The 23,349-nt window shown below is 41.0% G+C and overlaps 1 protein-coding gene across 2 annotated transcripts in view; it reads right to left on the minus strand.

Moving 5' to 3' along the window:
• The window catches only part of IGF1R (insulin like growth factor 1 receptor), a 170,099-nt gene that overhangs the window by 118,524 nt on the left and 28,226 nt on the right, over window positions 1–23,349 (minus strand). For both annotated transcript variants that reach the window (XM_039722726.1, XM_039722727.1), the window contains exon 2: window positions 21,455–22,000. In XM_039722726.1, the coding sequence (XP_039578660.1) occupies window positions 21,455–22,000 (546 nt within the window). The remainder of the gene's footprint in view (window positions 1–21,454; window positions 22,001–23,349) is intronic.

Consider the following 23,349-nt stretch of genomic DNA (forward strand, 5'->3'; position numbering starts at 1 on the left):
TCCTTGTGTCACTGCAAGTATTTGTAGGGCTGTACAGTGTTCTGGACCAGGAAACTTGATCCAAGTTAAAAATACAGTTTATTTTCTGGGACCAAGTTATTTTTAACCAGATGGAGTTCTCTGCTCCCAGTCACTGCTCGAGTCCATAAACAATTGTACCAGCACAGAGGTTGCTACAGGGCAAGGAAGCATTTAAGCCAGCCATGCTACTAGGAGGGGAGGAATAAAAAAATAGAAAGAGAAAAGCACAGCTGTGCTTGGGATTGAGGACTGGCATCCTCAAGGTATTTTTCCTTTAGTACCTATGTAATACCAATTTCACTGCCACTACAGCAATCCACAAAAAAAATCCTTACATTCCCAGATCCTTCTAAAGAGCCATCCAGGGTCCCCCAACCCTACACCCCTGTGAACATCCCCTCCTCTGCCATCATCAGTAATACCTGTGGCTCTATTCAAGGTGAGATTCCTAGAATTTAAACTGGCACCCAAGGGGGAAAAAATCCACAACCAAAAAACTCCCCCAAAAGTTCAAACACACACAGAAAAAAAACCCCCACCCACTCATCAAGACTTATTTCTGACTCCACAGGTTTTCGTTTCCCCACCACCTGAAGGTTTTCTTCACAGTGGTAACAGCTGAAGGATTTTTTGTGTGTCAGCCTCACTCTGCACAACAGATGGGAATCCCATCCCAGCCCCACGCTGGGAACCACCAGCTCATGTCCTCCTGCCCAGCTACAGAGAGGAAAATCAGCTTCAGCAAGGAGGTGCTGATGCAAGCATGGCCTTTACTTGAGACCAAAGGAATCAGCCACGGGCCTGAAGTATTTTCATTTTCAAACCTAGACCTAGCATAGAAAAATGTCAGCAAGAATGTAAATCACCACTGAGTGCCTCCAATCAGCCTTTTTCATGGAGACTATTTTGTTTTAAAGGAAATAAGGGCCATCTTTTTGCAGATGCTGATGTTGAGCACACAACGATAGCGTATTTTCTTTCTTCATTTGATACTTATAAATAAGATTAGATCATGGTTCTCCAAATAGAGACGTAACACTACACATCTTCACTCTTACAAACCCCAAGTGCTTTGCCTCACTTTTGTAATATTTCTAATCTTGTGCCTCACTGCACTGGTACTTACAGAGTAGATTTGTGTGCAGAAAGAGAGGCTTGAAGCTTCCAGCAATTCAGCACGTTACAGCTAAAGATAATTCCCAGATGAAGTTTTCTTACTTCCAACACAATCCCAAAAATCCACATTCAATGCTGACTTACGTAGGTGTGGTCACAAACAGCAGCTGAACACACGCAGCTGCTGGAGCACCATTGCCTGTGATTATCCTGCAACCAGGCACAAAATTAAGGAATTTATCTTGTGGTGGGTGTGGCAAAATTGAAAAAACAATGGTGAGGGTTTTTAATTTTTTGTTTTATAAAATTGCTCCCAAATACAAGGATGAAATTTATTTGTGCATTTCAAAGAACAAGAAATCTTAAAGGCAATGATGGGTAGATGAATTAGAAAAATTAATGTGGATTAGCTGAAAAAACGAAAGACTTTTTTAGCTCAGTAAATGCTTTTATGGTTACTTCAAAAAATTGCCAGTTTAAGTGTGACTAATTTGCAAAATATTTAATTGTCTGAAAAAATGTATTGGTTTGGTGCAAATATGAAATCCAAATACTTCACACATCTACTTAAATGCATGTAAGCATGACTAGTTTTCTTCCTTTTACTTGCTTGATTTGCAATGACTTTTTAAAATAAAAAAACAACTTCACAGATTTAACATCAAGCATTTCAGGGTTTCAGATCAGGCAAAATGCAAAGGTAATCTCTTGCAGAATTTTAACAAGATCCTAACATAAAAGCACACTCCAACATTAAATCGTTGAGTATTATGTGATGGGGATAATACTTTTTTAAATGTAAAACTGTCTTGTCTCAGAGCATCATCCAGTAGCACAGGGCTCAAATACTTAATAGAAAGATTGTCTGATCTAAATAATGTTGATTAAGTGTTTTTTATTTCAAAACATCCCACCATGCTTTGCAATCTGTATCCTGTTTTCACTCACTTCTCGGGAGCAGCTGCTCTGAAAGTGATTAATAGTGTATCACACTTAAGTCCACAAAGCCATGATGACAATATCAAATTGAAAAGCAAGGAAAACACCAAATAGTTGTGTATTCTGAACTACTGAAACAGCTCCCATAATTCTGGAGAAAAAGTACCTTTGCTAAGTGCTGATTCAAGCAGTGAAGATCTGCACTGAACTCTGTAAAACCACTGTTTGGAGCACAACAATGCCTCCAGTATTAAACTGCAGCATCAATAATTAAAAATAGAATCCTAATGCCAATCAGTCAAGCTCTTCCAAGGCTTAAGTTTTCTTTGAAGTTCTCCCTTCCAGGACTGAGCAGTCCTGACCCTCCTGTGTGTAGTAGATCTGACAAGGCAGCAGCCCAGGGTAGCCTGCAGGACAACAACACAAACAAGTCCACAGTGCATCTGAAATGGGGCTCTAAAAATGCAGAAACTTGGTAGATCAGCATACTGGTACTTACAAGTTTTGGAATGCTTCGCATATTTTTCAAGGTTTACTATTTTTGGCAGGGAAATGAGGGGAATTTAATAGTCTTACATACGATTCTGCAAGTGTTGCCTAAAGAAGTTTGCCACTTTCACATTGTTGGTGCATGAAAATGGCAACACCTCCCTACCTGCTTTAGAACAAGGAGGAAGAACTGAAATAGTAATTTCTTCCTCACTATCTGAAGTCTTCCTTTCATGTAAGTCTCATCCAAAAAGCAAAACAAGCCAAATATAATGAATAAATTCACGTAATTGTGCCAGTAACTCTCAAATTGGCCCAGTTTTACTACAACTTGACTGCTTTCAACAACCAGCCACCTCCAACCCCTCTTTTTTCCCTTGGGCATTTCCAGAAGAATCTTTCGTGTAAAACAGGGACATGGAAGATTACTAAGTAAACTGTTGCAGGTCACAGTTCAGTACTGTCCAGCCCTAGACTTTGGCAGAGCGTCCTAGACAAAGAGCTTAGTCTGTGCGTGTGAGCCAAGCAAAAAAACACCAAGCTACAACCCAGGAACAGCGACCCCGACTCCTCATCCACAGCAAACTGTTTGCCACCTATAAACTACAAAAAAATCCCACTGTTACTCCGCTTGCTTGGGTTCACTGGATTGATGATACATTGATAAAAATTGATAAAAATGCTGCTGGCTGAACTCCTGTGCAGCACAGCTTCCGTCTCTCTGCGCTGAGCTGGAGGACGATGCTCAGACAGAGGATCAGGAGCCACACAAAAGCCATGTGCTCTCCAGCTACAGGGAATCCAAAGAGAGCACAGAGAGCACTGACAGTGCCCCAGCCACCTCCCAGGGACAAGGGCCTCTAAAAACAACCATTTGGAATTGTAACGAGGGCTTGGGGAAACATGTTTGTTTCTACAAATGTAACCTGACCAAGTCAGTGCTGCTCAGTCAATGCAGTTCACAGGGATGACTCCCTGGAGGATTGTTTTGAAAAGCTTGAGCTTCTTCAGAATTCAGGTTTGCAGCATCCTTCTTCTAGCTGCAGCAAATTAAATGCTCACTATGCATACACACTCCAGTAAATCCCCAAGTCCGACAGGTGGATAAAAGAGTCAGAAAAACAAACCCATGCCACCATCTCATGTTAGTCTGTGGACTGTGGTTAAACATAAAACAGATGCACAAAGGGGGATTTTTAAGTTTAAAAATCCACAGATTTTTAAGCAAGATCCTCCCACTGAACATCACGTCCTTGCCATTGCCACTAAGCTGGCAAGGCACAAGCTCCTCAATGGATTACCAGGCAAGCAGCATGTGCTCCTCCTTCCACTGCCACCCTCCTAGGCACGTGCATCTGATCAAGCCATCTCAGTGTCCTGCATCTCATTTTCCCCACACATGAGCACATCCTGTCCCTGTCCCTGCAGCAGCATTATCCCACCAGCAAAGCTGCTGAGGATCGGGATGTTCTCCCTCATGTGGAGATCTAAGCCTCTCTCCCTCGAGCTGACTTGACCTTTACCTTGCCAAGCCATGCCTTACCTTCTGAGAAAGGATCCTCCAGAAAGAGCTTTTGGTTCAGTCACAGAAACTGACATAAATTTGTGTCTTTCCAACATTCTCCTACCACAACATTTAAATCTCTGTATTTGCTCCCACAAACCAGTTATTCCTGAGGGAAATTGTTCCATTTAAAACAAACAAAATCTCCTCTTTGTACAATTTCTGCTTGCTAAAGGTTTATTTTATTACAAGAAAACCTTTCCAATTTCTTTTATGTCCCAAAGAACAGCCATGCTCCTAGAAGGCTCAAAAGAGCATTCCAGGTGATTTAAGCTGACTATAAGAAGACACATCAGTGTTGGTTTGCTCCTTTAAAATGAAAATAAATATGCACCAAAACATTATACATAATATATTGCTGAGTGATACCTGGACTAAGTAATTTGACAGAGTTGTCATTTCATGTGCAGTGATGCTTTTTTTGTGCTGTCTGGAGTGGCCTCAAGAGAGGCCAGATCAGCCGGGCAGGGCTGTGCCATGGCTGACATGTTTATCAACCAACAAAACAAAGTCACTGCTCCTTTCTGCAGGCTACCCACTAACTACCACTTACACACACACTTAAGTACAGAACTGACCTATTTTCCTAGGCCAAATTTACATTATTCCTTCGTAACTGAACTTGGCTGCAGAAAGATGCTAAAAGGAGACAAACAGTTTTTACACCACTGTAAACAGAAGTCAAAAAAAAACCCATGAGACATTTCAACTACAAATTCAAAAAAAGAGGGTTCATTTACATGGGTTTTCAGGCTGTCATGGCAGATGTTATTTTTGAAATGACGGTTCTCCCTCACGAGGGGGAAAAGCAGTGTCAGGATGCACACACACTGCAGGCTTCTCAGCAAATATCAGCACAGCAGTTCATGTTCCCAAAGACATACCTGCACCAGCACTTCAGCAGATAATGCATTTCACCTTCCCATCACCTTGACTACACAATTCTAGATTCACAGTGCTTACACTCCTTTTATGCCTAACTAAACTCACCCTGGAGATGAGAAAAGGGTTTGAAATTTGTCTTGTTCTTAATGCAGATACAACTAAGTAAAACAGGTAAGTTCCTAATAGAACCAAATAATGAACAAATTATAAAATAAAGTATTTAATTTATTGTCAATCTTTTAAAAGAGCTAGAGTTTGAGTGATTCATTCAAGCTGCTAACAGGTAACATTGGCTTCTCTCACTGAGAAGCTTAAAAGTCAGGCCTTCCAAAACTCATGTAGTTCATTTTCATTAGCTACTTCTCCATCAGTAGTGACAGAACAATTAATATAACCACCAAGATAATCAGAATATTATCTAAACAGACTGTTTGTTCCCTTACTTAAGAAAAAACTTAATGCATTTTGTTCTTGCCTCACCTATATGAGTAGAGACATAAAAGAGGGAGTTAAAAATTAACAGAGAAGTGGGTATTCCTTCTTGGGTACTTCTTCCTCTACAACACCTCAACTCTCCAGGCAGCAAGCTGGAAGAAAAATCTGTAAGCTGTCCTGTTGGGTATTTATACTCAAGTGATGAATTTAAATCCATTTTGCTTTATGTGCTTCCAGAGCAACTCCAGTATACCCACACAAACAGATTTCTTTTCCAGAAGCAGCAAGATGAAATATGTAGTATATAGTCCTATACATCACTGGTCCAGGGAAATAAAAGAAAAAGAGGGTTACATAGCAACAAAAAATGCCTTTAACAACTAGATGTTCATTAATTCTTATGTTGCAGATAAAAGGTACCTGCAGCCACTCACAAACACTGGTGCACCACAATACTGATGTTAAATATGATTATCCTCCTTAGGGGAGAGATGAGACATTGCAACTTAAGTGACTGTCCCATAAACCAAGCTCAATCTCACACCTTAAAATGCAAAACCCATTTTAAAGAGCTGCCCACACAGAGAGGTAACACAGGGAGACACAGACACATAGCATCAGGTAAAGTCCTTCAAAATTCAGACATGTCAGAGATTATAAAGATTTTAAAATATCAGAAAATAGAACAAAAAATCTGTTTAAGGATTTTTCAATGTATTTTACAAAGAGAACAATAGTAATAAATGACCTTACTTTTCTTACTAGGGTTAGTCAAGACAATTTTAAACCCATAGTCACATAAATTTCTGTATATAAGAAACATTTAACTGACATGTTTCCCATCATTATCAACAGTGTTTAGCATGTAAATTGACAAAGACACAAAGGGTCTACAAACATTTATTTTTAAACTGTTTGGAACACAGTAAATAATTAAATGCTTTTTCTCTTTGCCCACAGGAAAAGGAGAAAGAATACAGAGGAGAAGAAGCACTGCTCAGCATCTTCCTAAAACTAATATAGTTAATAAATGTCAAATGTGCTGGGAGAAATGGCTTCGTCTTGCAGAAAAGTATCTTAAAGAACAAACCCAAATTAAACAACCCAATAAAAATACAGCAAGGCAAGACAAAACATTCATCATTTGTCCGTTGATATTTTAATAATACAAATGATCTAATGATTGAGCTTGTGAAAGCTACAAGATAAAATTAAGTTATTCTTTGAAGAAAGATATGTAAGATTTCTTTCACAAGTTTCAAAATCAGTTGCTCCAGCTTTCTACAGTTTTGTTTTAGATGCTAAAAGCAAGCAGCATTATTTTCCCCCTTCTGAAATCCAAACTTTTCAAATGGAGCATGACAAAAGCTGAAGTCCTGAGTTAACTTCTACAGCAAGCTACAGGCATGCAAGGGAATCTGGTGTGCCAGAGCAGTTCTCAACAACATTGTTATCAGAGAAATGCTGACATCCAGCATTTAATCTACCAACAAAACTGGAGTCTGCATTCTCTCACCAGAACCTCCAAAGCTCATTTGCAGCACAGACTGATCCATGCTTTAACAAGACATATTAGAAAGTAATTAAATTTATTTTCTGGTTGATTTTTGAATTCAAATAAAACGTGTCCCTAGGCTATAACCAGCAAGAAATTCTTCACTTACAATTAAATTACTGGTTACTTTTCTGCACTCCTTGTTGGGGTTAAATGAAAAAAAAAAAAAACAACAACAAAGTGCCTGGGGTTCCACAAGGCCTTTCTCTTACCATAAAACAATCAAAGCTCCATGGCCATTTTCCCACCCAAACAATAAAAGTAATAAACACTATTCAGACATTCCCAAAACTGATGGATTAACAAAAAAGGATGAAGGGTGTGGGGGGTAAAATGAGGTCTGACAACAACAAACCCTGGGGAACACACAGGACTGTGGAGATTCCACCAGCCCAATTAGAGCCACGTGACCCATGTGGGGTGGAATTGCTCTGAAAAAAATTAAAAATGGAGAACAAGCCCACAAAATCCGAGAGGATCCACAGAGAGGAAGAGACACAGCAACAGCCTGGCACTTCCACCTCCTTTTTGTGCATGGAGCACGAGACAGACACAGCCCAGGTGCTGCTCTGTGCCAGGAAGGGACATTGCCCATGCTGGGACACACCTGCAGCACCTTCCCCACCTCTCTGTGCCTCCAGGGCAGCTCAGATGCTGGGTTTGGAGCTTCTGCCATGAAGCACAGTGAAATCACAAGGAGTGCCCACCACTGGCTCCAACAGGAGTGGAATGGAACCCAACTTCACAGCTAAGCTGGGGATTTTTTTTCTAGCTACCTACAGAAATAGCTACAATAATCAAAGGCTCTCTGACTTCCAGGTTTTCAAAAAAAGGGGGAAAAAAGCAAAGGAAAGACGCAGCAAAACTGCTGTCAAAGCCAACTAGAAGATTAATTATAAGGTGTCTGCTTAAATAAATAAATCCAGTGTAATTGCAGAATCTAGAAATTACTACTATGGATTATAAAAGCCACTTCTGGTTGGCCTGCTCTAAACCAACCAATTTAAAAACCCATCAGATATATGAATGGCATAAAAGCCTGGGTATAAACAGCCATGTCAAGTGCATTGTCACTCTTCAAGTAAATTATATTAATGAACCAAAATTGTTTGGTTGTTTTTCACACCATGAGACAATGTTTACACTTGGCAAAGTCCTCTGGCCTAGATTTTCAAATAGGACTACTGGTTTCAGGCACCTTCCATTTGATTTGTCAGACCACCCACCAGAGTGCTGCAGACCAGAACACTTCTTAAGAGAAATAAAATCTGTTAATCAATCAGGATACGTCACCGACAAACCAAATTTCACCTTTTTTCTTTTTCATTCACAGAAAATGGTGATAACCCATATCAATTGTTAAAATGAGAATCCAAATATTATGTTAGAGTATGACGCCACTGCTTCATAGGAAAAAAACACACTGACGACATAAGGAGCAGGGAGCAAGATAAGAAATCAGTGGCAAGACTGCAGCAGCTCTGCCAGTGACAGAAAGTTGATAGATACAAAAATCCTTCCTATAAATTGAAGGATGCTTTATTTTATCCATATTGCCTTAGGATGGAGAACGATGCATTCACAGAGAAACACTCAGCACTCATTTAGAAGCCCTGGCTTGCAAACTCATTTTGACACAATGTCCAGAGAATAAGAATACGAGATGCTTCCTTAATTAAAGTTCACTTGATGAGGACAGGCCTCTAAAACACAGCCCAGTCTGGGCTTTATCTGAAGCTGCTGATACCTGCACCACTGTGTCTCCAGCTAGCAAAGAGTTTCTCCACCCAAGGCACAGCCCAGAGTAGCAGAAATAAAAGATGTAAGAAATCAAGCAGCCCTCTATACTCCATGCTACAAAGCAAACCATCTGGCCCAGAATATTTTTCTCTACAAGCACTATTTTCTTGCCTAGTCCTACACAATAGGTAGTGAGGAAACAGACTGAAGCACGTCAAGAGAAGCCTTCCAAAGGAAACGCACTTAGAACAGACCCTCAGGAATACTTTCCTCACCTGGAGACAAGACTGCTACAGATGTAAGAGTCATTCAAGTACAGATAATGATTTATCTGGAAGTCGTTTTGAGAAGCAATTCTCTTGTATAATTAAGGCAGCTTGGCTCAGGGAGCAGGGAAGCAAAGGCAAACAAACAAGTTTGCAATCAGAGTGTAACTTGTATCCACGTTTGTGCTCAGAAGAGAAGGGCTTGCTAAACCAGAGTTCCTGGTCCCTGTTTAACTGGTTCATCACTCGCCCCTGGCTGTCCCTTCAGCTCCCACATCTGCAGCAGCACAAACACTGTTTTCATTATTTCTGCTAATCTTATTTTCCATGTATTACATACAACACTAAGTGTTTATTACTCCAGCATGTGGGTAGGTTAAACCACACCTGCTTCACAAGAATGGAAAAAGAAATTACTAGTGCAACAAAGCACTTAACAAGTAAATTAAAAGAGAGCTGAATACCTCCTTCACTCAATTCTACTCAGGAACATATTACTATAATCACATTTCTAGACTCTTCCACTGTTGATATTTCAGTTACTACACTCAGCTATCATATCCTAGAAAGTTCCCATTTCCAGACTGTCTTTCCAACAGTACAATGACAATATCAACCTTCTGTACCTGCAATTCCAGGTAATACAGTTCAAGGTCTCTCTCCAGATACTTCAAATGCTACATGGAAATGGCTCAAGCTAGCCAAGAGTTCACCTCTCACTGCTGGGAGTGCAGCCTCCCACAGCAGCAGCATTTCACTAGATAGTCACTGAGAACCAAAAAAACCCACCAAAATAAACTTAAAAGCACAGAAAGCTGAACCTTCATGTAAACTGACTCCAGAAAGCAAAACGACCAAAGATCTTACAGCTTCCAAACTAAGGGACAAACATATTCCAGCTCTCACACAATTAATTTTTCATCCACAAGACACACCCACTCACCCACACAAAGCAAAACAAGCCCAGCACAAACCCTATAAATTTAATCAAGGAAGGAAGAGTAAGCATGAGATGTTTATTTCTATTTTTAAATACTTGGGAGGTGCCCCAATACTCCCTGCCTGGATAGGTAACTAAGTAGGTGCTCCAGACCTGTGAGATCCAGTGCACGATCTGGCACGAGCAGGCACATCCAAACAGCAAAACATGAGAGACGCTCAAAAGGCGATTAAGAAAGCTATTAAGAAAGGCTTTTGAAATAATTGTTTCCTCTAAGCCAGGATAGACACTAACTCAGGGTGTTGCTGCAGAGAAGAAAAAAATACATATATATACATATATATGTCTGTATTCAAGCACACCAAAACGCTCTAAGCAGACTATGGTTTATAAAGAACAAGACAGTCTCCTCCTTGTTCCCACAGTTCGTTTCTGCCTCAAGCAAAGTTGGTTGCCACTCTGGTTGCTCTCTCCCTCACCCAAATGGTTTGCATAGCAGATATGCTGAACAATCAAGTTTGAACCAGGCCCTAATCCTGCTGACTTTTCTCGCAAAACTGCTGGAAAGGAATTCCTCCTGGCAGCTGCAGTGCCTCTGCTCATTAGTTTACCAAGCAGCAGCAGAATGAACTGGACAGGCACATCATTTCTGTGCTGCTGCAGAGATAAGGGCCAGGCAGGCAAAGGGAAGGCTCCCAGTTTCCCAAACACATATTGGGAAGGAGAACAGAAAAGCAGAGGTTTGAGAAGAAACACAGCTTATGAGAACCCAGGAAAGTTACTGCCACACTTGCTGCTGTTGTGAGAATCTCCTTTCCCTTTGCTGTAAGATTTGGCGGTGGGGATGTCATCCTTTTAGGGTTCTTTTAAACTCCTTCTTTAAGGCATTGTGTTTAACCAGGCATGGCACAGTTATTCACACCAATTCCAGTGTCTCCTGGATACTAGAAGAATGAGTAGGATAACATTGCAAAATAGCTGTCCACTTGCTCATGGCATTCTTTGTCCAGGCAGCACCCTCATATACAGGTCAGATCATGCAGCCCACTCAGCACGCACAGAAAAGCAAATGTTTTTCTTCTTGCTATGTAATTTCCTTGAAGTAACCCCATTATAGCACACTGAATGTAAACAGAGCTTCGCACCATTTATGGTGACAGGTGAGCCCAGTGTTGTTGAACAACATTTCTTCCTCCTCCCTCATCCCAGGCCAGCTACCATTTCAATAAATATTTAATAAGTAGACAAGAAAACCCAGAAAGCTTCACAGCTTGAAGTTTTCAGGTACTACACACATGATGTTGAATTTATCTACTGGAAAGCATATGGACACTGTATCCAGGGTCAGAGCATGAACAGCACAGGACAGGTACAGCACACTGATCTGAGTACCATCAAAACAGTGCCATGATTAAAACAGCAATGCTGGTTCACAGAGCAAAATGTTCCTTTTAGACCAGGCAAGAAGCTGGAGCTGGGGCCTGTGATCACCACAGACTATGGGGCCTCCCACTATCACCAGGGACACGCTGAAAGATTTCCACTGCATTCTCCACTCCAAAAATGTCCTCTCACTTGCTCATACCTTTTCTCCTAAAAAGATCATCTGACAGGCGCAGATAACACTAACCATTCTAAGCAGCATCCTAGGGGTAGAAAATAATAAAATTTTTGCCTAGGAAGACTGATTTTTTTCATCTGTAAGATGAATTCCAATTACTTATATTCTCCTGTAAACCACTTGATCCTAAAGCAGCCCTTGAATTTAAGATCTCTACAGCTGGTTTGCTAGAAGCAGTATTTGTTTTCCCTGCCACCACTCTCTTCATCTCCTGGTGCAAGGTATTACTGATTATTTTAATTTCTTTTCTACAGAAGAGAAATGGATGCACACAGACAAACAACTGCAGTGAGCAGAAGAGGAAGAAGGCTTCATCTCTGAATTAGGGATTTGCATACTGGTTTTATCTGTAACACCCACTGCAGTACTTTATCCCAGACTCTCAGATCACAAAAGACAGAGCAGACAGTGACTCACTGCAATTTCGGTTCTGCATGTAGCGCTTCACGTGGACCAGTCAATTCTGATTCTGCCAAACAGCCTTCACAGGCACTCAAAGTAAACCAGCTTCTCCAAGAAAGAGTTCCTATTCATGTGCTGCCTTCATGAGGAAAGCTCCAGAGATGGAAGGGAATTTAGTCAATGTTTCCCCTTTGTGCTGTAATGATTTAAGATTCAATTAATACAGCACAGGGAGGCACTAATTCCGAAACACCTGCCTTCGTGGTAACTGGATTAAGACCTCCAAACTTGCTGCACTGCTACCAGTGCCAGCCTGCCAAATGACAGCAGTTGTCAATATCGACCAACTGGAGGCTGGGTTTTCACTAAATCCTAGAGCACTCTTGAAAGAGGATTCCCCATAAAATGGGATGGGGACAAAAACAGAAAAAACACCCTTCTTGACAGCTCTGAATTTGTTTAGCCAGAAGTCACAGCTCCTCCCCGGCACGCTTTCAAGGCTGGAGACTGAAAATGCTCCTATCAGATCCTTTCAAATCCCTCAAAGGGAAAAGATAAAACCAAATAAAGGGATAGGGCATCCTCAGAGACAGAGCAACTCCCTCACCGATCAATATACTCCAGGCTCTAGAGAGAACAGCTTCAAGAAAGATTTTGGGGCAAAAGGCTGGCAGGGAGGGGAAGAGCAGAGCAGCTGGTTGCATTGGGAGAAGAGCCAACAGGTTTGGGGCTTAGAGCGGGGTTTCTCTCCTCTCCTTTTCCCCCTCAAAACAGGGGTTTCTTTGGATTAGTTTGGGTAGCATGAAAAAAAGTGCCTCAGAATGAAGACCATGCTCGTCTGAAATCTAAGGAGAAACTTTTGAGGCCAGTGCGCCAGCCCAGTAATTAACAAAGTGAAACACTTTTCTTACCTTTTCAACACCACAGAAACTATTTCAACCGCACAAGAAGGAGCTGAATTTTATTTTTTTTTTCCTTTACACCCTTTCATCACCCTGACCTACTGGAACCACACTTGAAAGCTCGATCGGAGCATTCAGTGATACATAACTTCCATTTTAGTGAAACAATCCATCTGCTCCATGTGACTCAGAGCTGCTTTAAGAATGCAATACTGTTTAGGCCAACGGTTGCACCGCACAAAGTGTTTTGTTCACATGCATTCCTTTGGGATGACAGAGCCTATCCACGGCCCTAACGGTTGGGGCCTGTGGTTTTTTTCCCTCATCCGCTGAATGCTGCAGTGACTAAGCTGACAAAAATTCCTAGCCAATTATAAACCCACTTAAAGAGACAGGCAACCCCCCTGCAACCTTCCCTTGCTATCCTATACGGGAAGTTTCTATACATAGAAAAACATCTCCTCCTCCCAAGGCCTGCGTTGATATAAAAGACTTTCTCTGCGCGCCCAACACTTCAAACATGCTTCCCAAATGGCATCATTTCCCAAAACCATAACCATTAATCATCCATCTATATCCCTCGCACATCAACTGGAAAAAATAATTTAAAAAACCAAATTAAGACAAATTGACCCCATAGTTGATTGAAAAGTTAGAGAAGCCATTAATGGGGAAGATGAGCCTGGACAGCCATTGAGCAGTGTTCATTAAGGGGGGAACAGTTAAGTGCTGTAAACCCATTATGTTGCAACCAGGAAAAAGCACATCCAGAGGGTCACACTTGGTATACAAAGCAGAAGTTTGATCCACCTAAGAGCATAAGTTGAACTTTAACTAGCAACAACTTTTGAGTTGCCCCTCAAATCCCTCTCAGCAACCAAATTCAAAAAAACCACCAGCCTTTCCCAAGAGTCATGTGCTGAAGTCATTCTCGCCTACACTGTCAAGGGCTACACAAATACATTTAATAATTAGCCCGGGCATACAGAACTGTGCTTTGGGCAGGTAACTACATGCTCACTTTGCCCAGCAAGAAACAGTAAACAAAAAAATACTGAGAGAATGGCACATGGTTTCCAGCTTTAAAAAGCCAGGCTCTGGGGCACCTCAGACTCTCCCCATTTTATGGTGGGCAAACTCGTTGCTAAATCATTTTTAGCGCTCGCCTGATAGCACATGCACATTCCATTCCCAACGCTCAAAAGGAGGGGGAGGAAGAGACACTCGACAACTGAACCAGGCTGAGTTCACCTCAGAAGAAAAAGGCAATTCAACATTCTGTATTAACATGTTATTTATTATTCCAGCATCTTTTTATTAGAAGTTAATTCTCACAGATAGACTCGAGAAGGAAATCCCACTATTAATGGGGAAAAAAAGGCCAAACAAAGGCTTCTTCAGGATTGTTAAACACTGAAAAACTTGTTTGCCACATAAAAACGATTTATGAAAATGCTTAAGGACAATTAATTCCTGCATTCATGTGTGTTGGGGAAGGACAAATAGGAAAATGGCTCCTCCTGTGCAAAATTTTTAGAGAACATGATTCCTACCCAGGATTGAGCCTAAGTTTCCCCTTCCTTCAGTCCATTTCAAATTTAATTGCAAATTAGTCATCACAAAAGGTTGTATTTCTACACATTCCATGAAAACGGGACAACTGGACAGGTGGAGGACAGAACACTTTAGGGCCCCCCACCAAGATAAGAAGACTGCAGCTCAAGCTCACCCCTTGTCTGACATCTATACAAGCATTACCTGCCAAAACTGAAATCCCTGGGAAAACTCACAACCCACTCCAAGCTGGGCTCATTGCATGGATAACAGCCACAGAACTGCAGAAAATGCTAAGCCAGGCTGAGTTTGCCTTGTCCCTGTGACATCTACAAGAACACAGCAAAAACACAGCTTTCTTTTAGTTTTACACTTGACATTTCCCTGACATTTTCCCTATAACACTGCTAGCTGCTCCCAGCTCCCAGTTGTTTTGCAAATTCATCATAAAATTAAAGCCTTACATTACATCTAATTAGCTATCCAATACAATTGTCTATTCTATTAACAAACATTTGTCTAATATATATCAATGGGGCCTGGAAATCCACCTTAAGCACATTAATGAAAGATTCGGTTCAAGTTTAGATTTGTATTTAATTGCATAGATTTAACGTGGCACTGCTGCACAGGAAAGTAAACCAAAAAATTCTCTAAACAGGGCATCACTCTCAGTCTGCTCCAGGATGAAAACAAACCATTAAGAACAGCAAAGTGCTGCAAGTAAAATCAAAATCATTCCATTTCCAACCCTAGCTAGCACCAGATTATCAAATTTCTGAAACATCACTAACACACAGTACCTCTAAAAGTAAATTTAGGATGTTACTGAACTTTTAAAGCACTTCCTTTTATTCTTCTTATTTTAAGTTCAAAATAAATAAACATCATCTTCGAAATCCTCACTCAGTGTGATCACAGCCATCATTTCCCTCTCCCCCTCTGCTCCACAGGCTCAGGCCCCTTGGGCTGCAGAGTCATTCCCCTCTCCCATGAGCTTCCTGAGGTTAGAGCAGGACTTCTTTTCAAGCACTCTCCATCAGAAGGTTGTCAGGCACACAGTGTGCAACCTGGTGATGTTTTGCATCCTCCTGTAAGGAAGAACTGGCACTCTTTTCTTCCTTTACCACACAGCAGAGAAACGAACACACACAACCCAGAAACCCAAGGAATTACTATTTCCTATCAGCGACCTCCCAACTGCACTTCCACAGGGCTTTTTTCTGACAGTGAAACAGTTTCTTGGCACAAAACAATTCAAGCAAATCCATTAGAATGATCTCTATGTAAAACAGTTTGTACTACTCAGAGTAACTGTGCACATACATTTAATCACCCCATCACCAAAACAAATTGTTGTGCCACTGAAATCATGGCCTCATTTACCGTCTCATTCTACAACACTTGGATGACCCCTTCCCATCATCTTAAACAACACAAGGAAAAAAAAATTCTCCAATAGCATGGATGGCCACTAACTAAAATGTAGCTGCACATCACCTGGTGACCATAAACACACCTCTAGACTGACAAAGATAAAGCAAGTTGAAGCAAGTGTGATGTGATGTTTTCAGAAGATCAATGCATGTGTGTGTGTAAATATGAGTGGAAAAGACAGAGTATTTCCAAAAACTTCAAACCTTTTTCATTCTTTATTCCAAAATGTGGGGGAAAGTTCTAAATGTTTTCACAGTATTTTTAAAAGTTAGTTACTTTCTCTTTTTTTTTTTTTTTGGAACACACAGCAAAGCGCCGGACTGAGCTCACTGCATCATCTTTTCATACTGGAAAATGAAACTCCCAAATTTAAAGACCTCTAAAAACAAACAGTCCTCTACAAATCTTTGTGCCAAAAGAAACTAGGAAGCCACAATGAGTACTTAACATTATCACATAGTTTTAGGTGGCTAGTGCAGGCTGCAAGATTCTTCCCAGGTTATGCCATTTTATAATAGAACAAAGAAAAATGGCAAGTATACATTTGTTTAATTTTAGCCCTTTTCTCAGAATATAAACCACTGCTACAGTAATTAACTGCAGATTGGCCTAAACTGCTGTGCGGCCATTCCAGCTTACTAATTAAATATGCTCTCACAGCCATAATAAAAATTCTGGGAAACCTCTGGCTGGAGAGCAAACTTCTCAGGAGGGGAGCAAAAGTCAGCAAAAAACTTCATTCAGAAGGAAAACACTAACAAATTTTTTTTAACGTACTCCAGATTTTTCTAACTCAGTGGCACCAACTGTGCCTTTTACAATTATTATCTTTTTTGTGTGTTTATTCCTTTCAGAAGATGTTTATTTGCTGGAGAGTTTGGATACCAACCAAACACAACCAACAAACAACCTGTCCATTTCAAAATATGGTCAGGTTTATATGACACCTAATTTTTTTAAACCAACAAAGGTAGGATTAGTGTTACATAGACCAGCACTTAACATCATACCACATCTAATTTGCCTGCTGAAAGAGTAAAATTTAAAAGCATGTTGTCCTCTGCTGACATATATAATATCTACTATATTTCAGTGTTTAAGGGGGGAATAAAAACCCCACAGCAAACAGAAAAAAAATAAGCATGCAAACAATTTTAAGCAAAATAAGAATAATTTGATTAATCATCTCTGGCTCCCAACTTCTTCCCCTCACTTGCTGCCTACACAGTTCATGTACGTTCACCATTTCTAAAGGACAGAGGAATACAGTGAATACTCCTCAGAGAGGGGAAGACAAGGAGAGAAAGGAGGAGGGAAAAAAAGTGCAGCACATGTTTTTCAGCACTACTCTGCTGAATCAACAGGGAGCAGATTCCCAGCTGGTGCACACTGTAAGCACTGCACAAGTCAATGGAGCCATGTCAAACGACACCACTCAACTGCATTATCTTCTGAGCTCCGTGTAAACAAACAGGAGCAGATTCCGAATATTTGTGAGAATACATCATGTTACTGTCTCCATATGTTTAAACATTTTAGTAGAAGGCACATATGGACCACTCTTCCCACTCACTGTCATTTTCTCCCTCCTGCTCCTCATACACCGCATCTTCTCGGGCCATTGTCAAACTAATTCAAAAATGAATAAGGATACATTTTCATTAAAAACATTTTGTGCTTAGCTGCCATCTGCTTCATCGGCCTCCAAATCCTCACATGCCTTTTCCATGGTCCTCAGTTTCACACATTGAGAAGCTCAAAGTTTTCTCCTGCTGTATTGTGCAGCGAGGTCTACATGAGCTATTGTTTCATGTCAAATTCATCTCCTGAGCCAAGTGCTTAATGCTTACAGCCCACATCCATGTCCTCTCTACAATGCCAGCTTACACATCCTTTTTTTAATGCCTTAACTCTAATCTTAAAGCTCATACACACATTTCAGATACTCCCTGTCACTGTTTTTATGGGAAGCTTGGCTATTCCACCCAATTTGGGAAATATGGGAGCTCTAATTTGCTCTCTCACAAGGGGGGACCCAGACAGTGCTCTCATCCTGACCCACAGAAGCAGCAGCTGAAGCCAACACCCCTTTCCTCACAGAGGTAACAGCCTCTCCCATAACCAGATCCATTGTCTTCTCTGAGTAGGAAAAGTTTCAGCAAGTACTTGACACTGAGCACCTCCAGCTTTATTAGGGGAGAGAAGACAAATAATTAAGAGAAAAAACCCAACAGGGCACCATAGGTCTTATACACACATCACTGCTAGTTTTGCTATTCCTTTCCCAAACAGTTTGCCCAGTTCATTTCTTATAGCCCAAGCAATAGCCAAAGTGTCTTAGGAAGCATTAGCTGGACTTGCTTGAAAAAGAACACAAAGGTTATGGTAGACAAGGGATCCTGAACTTCCAGGCAGGCTTTCAAGGGTGTAATTTTCATTTGGTTTCTGCAGGCTTGGCCTAGTGACTAAGGCAGCAGACCTCAAAAGTTAATCATCAGCAAGAGGAATACAGAAAACAACCAAAGTTTTCTTTACAGCAGACCACTGGACTGGCAGAGCTAGTGTGTCATCAGACACGAGTCTTGCAAGGGGTACAGCAGGAACAGTTTTTCTGGTTCTCACATCAGTTGCTGAGTGAGATGCAGGCAGCTTCCATAAACCTTTCCAGCAGTCACAACTGCCAGAAAAAAGAAAGAAAAACATAAAAGGCCATAGTCTCATTTGTATGTCTGGACACTCAGTTTTTATCTTTTCCATCTCTACCTGTGCCCCAAAGCACTGATGCAAACAAACAACTTCAATACTCTCCTTTTATCTTGAGGGATTCTTCTATGTGGCCTTGCAACCCCAGTGAGGCACAGCTGGCATTGAATACACCAACATAAAAGTAGGTGCAAGTCGGAGAGAAGAGAGCGTGCCAAGCCCAACACAACATGCTGCAGCTCCAAAGAGAGCAAACTAGTATTGCTGCTGCCTTGGGGCACTCGAAGGTAAAGGAATGTACACTACACAGAAACCAGGGCAACAAAACTGGCAGGAGAGCTGCTGACGCTTTATGCTGAACCTTAAAAATACCCAGAAAAATTTAGAAGTTGCAGTTTCTTTGTAGCTTGCTCTTTTATAGAAGTGCCGTGGATTATTCTAAGTCAGACACAGCATATCCTTCCCTCCCTCCTCCCGCAGCATTGTTCCTGCACAAGTTATATTGAAGGAAGCACAAGTTTCTTCCTTTGTTTGTGGGCAAGAAAAAGAAGGAAAAAAACAACTTCCACTCAATGGCAAAACTAAACAGGAGCCAGGCTACTTAAAGTACCAAGTGTTCCCACACAACATTTACCCACCAACTTCAGATCTTTCAGCGTAAAACCTAAACAAGGACAAGAGAGATTTAATACACACTCCTCCACAGAGCCAGGGCAAAGAAAAATAAAAAGGCACAAAGGAACCCTGAATGATAGAGAGCATTTTCAGCTTGACATTACTGTGGCACACAAGGAGAATGTCAGGGTTAAATTAGATACTGCACTAGAAAAATATTCCCTGGAAAATAACATAGGTGTCGTATCTCATCCTGTAGGAAAACGCCAACTGAACCACTCAGTAACTGGAAAGTCCTTCCTTCTGTTCTTTTTCAGAAGCTTTGTACTGCAAGAGTCCTCTCCTGATCAGGAGTTCATTGCCAAAGTGCCCGAGCAATAGAGCAGGGGAGACAAAAAGCTTCCTTTGGAACAACTGCACTTTTGTACCTCCCTTGTTTTTCTTCAGAGCAGGAGTACTTTGGGGTTGTTTTGTTTTTACATGAATGGCCTGCAAATTTAAAGTCATCTTCCTCAAAGTCTGTGGCTTATCACAACAAACAGATTAGAACAGGTCCAAATTTCTCACTCTGGTTATTGATTAGAACTTGATAATTTCTTTATATGCTGTACATCCTAAGATACTCTAAACCAAATTGTGAAGAAGAAAGCAAGTATTGGAAAAGAGCCTTGAAAGGCTCGTTAAGAGCATTACAGTGTGGAAAAACAATCTCCCATGAAAGGAGATGAAAGCATATATGGAAAAAAACCCCATTACCTACACCCTGGCCTTCAAAGTCCTGCTATCACAGTCTAACTATGACCTCATTTTATTTAAACAAATTTCTTCTCATGTGTATTTGGGATCCAAATTATTTTAACAGTCACTCAGATGCCAAAAAAAGGTTTTTTGCACGTTACTTTTGTCTACTCCAAATAGGCAAAGCACTCAATAGAAAGCAAGTCATTATATCTCATTAAATACACTCTTGTTGCATCCATTCAAACCACCAAGGGCAATGAGGTTGCACAGGAGTCACCTTGGTCACCCTCTGCAGACAACAGAGTTACACTCTCTTAATGAAGACATAAATTTGGCCTGCAGGACTCATAGAAACACTCCCCTCACCCTGGGCAAAGCACAATGTCTCCCAGTAACAGGCTGAGGGGGTTTCTTTGCTTTGTTTAAAAAACGAACTTTATTTCCTGTAAGTATTGATAAAAGCACATACTCCAAATGCCTTTTTGCAGAGGTATTTTTGGCATGTGTTGACTGAAACTGCCCCACGAGCTACTTTAATTGCAGTTCTAATTGAACAGGAGGACTCCACAAGCAACTGACAAGCCACTTTAGAAAAACACAACATCCCCAGATGAAGGCAACCTGAATAGAGTCCTGATTTCTCTCACACTGTGGTGTTTCCTGTCATTATGGCAGCTTTGGTCAAGACTTCGTGTGGAATTTAGGAACTGTTCCTCCCAGGGACAACGTTGTAATTAAGCCCTACTGATACTGCAGGGCTCAGCTTTCGTAAAGTCACAGGATGAACTCAAAAAGCCTGCCATGTAATCAGGTTACTTGAGTAAACTATGAGTTTGTTTACTCTATTTTTAAAAAGTGAGAAGAGATCAGGTTTTGTTTTTGCTAATACTTGCTATCAGAAAGACACAAACCTGCCAGATAAGAACAAAACAGGTAAGAGTAACTTCGCTGGGAGTCAAGATATTCATGGACTCTTTGACTCTACAGACTGTACTGTGAAAACTAATGTCAGTAAACAAGTCCTTACGTACAGGATTTACCATTACAGGAATGTCTGGAGGTGCATGCCAAGAGAAGCAAAAAACAAAGTCCAGTTAACAGCTTCAGCATGCACAGCAACAGCTCTGGCACACACGGAATGTCACTTCAGCAGGAGGAGATGGCACTCGATGGCCACCTCCTGCTAAAGTCCTCAAGGCAGGTAAAGCTGCCTCCAGCTTTGCTGCAACAGCACTGGTTCCATACTTACACTTTCCACCTTCTCCATGAGGAAGTAACTCAGGGAGTTTGTTGGGGTTTGTTTTACAGTTACTGATTTGTTGTTTTCTTTTTTTTTTTTTTTAAATTATGTGAGACAAGCCTTTACTGATTGGGGAAGAATCTATTTGTGTGGCAAATGGGTAACTCATGCAAACTACACACAACTAGAATAAAAGTTTCAGTTGCTGAAGAGCTTAAAATAAAACCACAAAACTAAACATTTACTTCCAAAAGAGGTAACAAAAACAGGATATCTCCTCAAATCTTACTTTTCTGGCAGTGGTTGGTGGTCCAGCAGCGGTAGTTGTACTCATTGTTAATAGATGTCTTCTCACACAATGGCTTCTCTTCCATTGTTCCTGGACACAAGTCCCCACATTCCTTTGGAGGTTTATTCCCAACGATGTAGTTATTGGACACTGCATCTAGGATGAGAGACCAGTCCACTGTGGAGAGGTAACACAGGTCAGAGTTCTTCTCGATGCGGATGGCCCCGCGGGTGATGTTCCTCAAGTTGTGAAGCCCGATCTCTTTCAGATTTGTCATTTCAAAGATAACCAAGGCATAGTTGTAGAAGAGGTTCCTGCCACGAATGACTGTGAGGTTGGGGAAGAGATCACTGAGGCTTTCCAAGCCTGCCACACGGAACAGCAGCAAGTAGTCAGTGATGACGGTGAGCTTTGGGAAGCGGAAGTTGCGGTAATCCTCCGCTTTGGAGATGAGCAGGATCTGCAGGAAACCCTCGATCACCGTGCAGTTCTCCAGGCGCTTCAGCTCATGGATGTCGTTGCGAATGTCGACATTTGGCCCGCAAACTGAAATGCAAAAGGAGGAAGAAAAGTTAGCAAATAAGGCATTCCTAAACCTTTTGAAACTGGAACACAAGAAGGATATTCTGATGGCCATAAGGTTTCTAACTTTTAATTAGGTTGCAGTGTTAAAATAGAAATTGAGTGCTTGATTTACACCTACATGGACCCTTCATTTCATTCAGCCTATCACGCTAAGGACTACCAGGAGCAGCACGGGGATGGCAGCTCTCTCTGTACTCTGCAGCACACAGAGAAATGCTGGTTTATTACCACTGATGACAAGAGCTGCATTACCCTGAAGAATACAAAGATAAACCAAATGTATTTGCACACCCTGCTTCAAATTAGATCATGAATGTGTGCCCAGAGCAGGGTTTGAGCCACTTCACTTCAAACCAGTCAGGTAAAACAGAAGTGGTCCACTGGTCACTACATTACTAATTCACTCCCCACCCCGCTTAAGACACATGCACACAAAGAGGGCATTTCCCAGAAAATGACAACTTCGGCCTCAAATCACTCTTTCTTTCCAGGGTCACACACCAAACAAGCTCTAATTCTTGGAATACTAGTCTTGCAGTAGGTCAGCAACAACACTAAATCCACTGAAAGCTGGTCAGCACTTCCTGCTCTGTGACTGGGAAGAAAACAAAGTGCTTGGACTTACAGCACTGAATTCCTGTTTGCATATTCCAGTAAACCAAGTTTCACTAATTTTGGCACCAAGATATAAAAAAGTCTCTTGAGTTCTAAGAAACACAGGATAAATTTATTTACAAGAACATGGAGCATCACAGTGAAGAATCTTTCCTTGAAAACAGCAGACTGAACTCTATGAACTCTCAAGAAAACAATGACCAAAAGGATTATTCCCTAATAAATCTATGTATTGAATTTTTCCATATTAGAGACACATCACAATAACATTAAATAACATTAAAGGGGCTGAAAGACGTGTGTTAACAATGTAATATTTAGACACATACAATCCACTTGGATGTAAAACAAAGAACTACAGAGTGTAGAGAGACGTTGTTCTTCAAAACCCTCAAAGCTGGTCTTCTTTGGAAAACATGGAAAAAAGATTCCCCATTAGAGATACTAAGTTGCTTGTAAGCAAACAAAGCAAAATGCCTATTTATTTAAGCAACCCAAAACTCAAATAAACACCAAGCAATTCAATTTTGTGGAAAGGTTCTCTTTTAATGCATGCTATGCTTAATTATTTTAAAAACATCTTTTCCTCAGACAAGGGAAAGGTCTAAACAAGCACTGGAGCCAAAAAACTTAAATTCTAACCCAGACAAATTGTCCAGAGATTCAGAAATTGCGCTGACAATAGAAAGCAGTCC

The sequence above is a fragment of the Passer montanus genome, unplaced genomic scaffold (assembly GCF_014805655.1).
Source record: "Passer montanus isolate IOZ18808 unplaced genomic scaffold, ASM1480565v1 scaffold5, whole genome shotgun sequence".
NCBI lineage: Eukaryota > Metazoa > Chordata > Aves > Passeriformes > Passeridae > Passer > Passer montanus.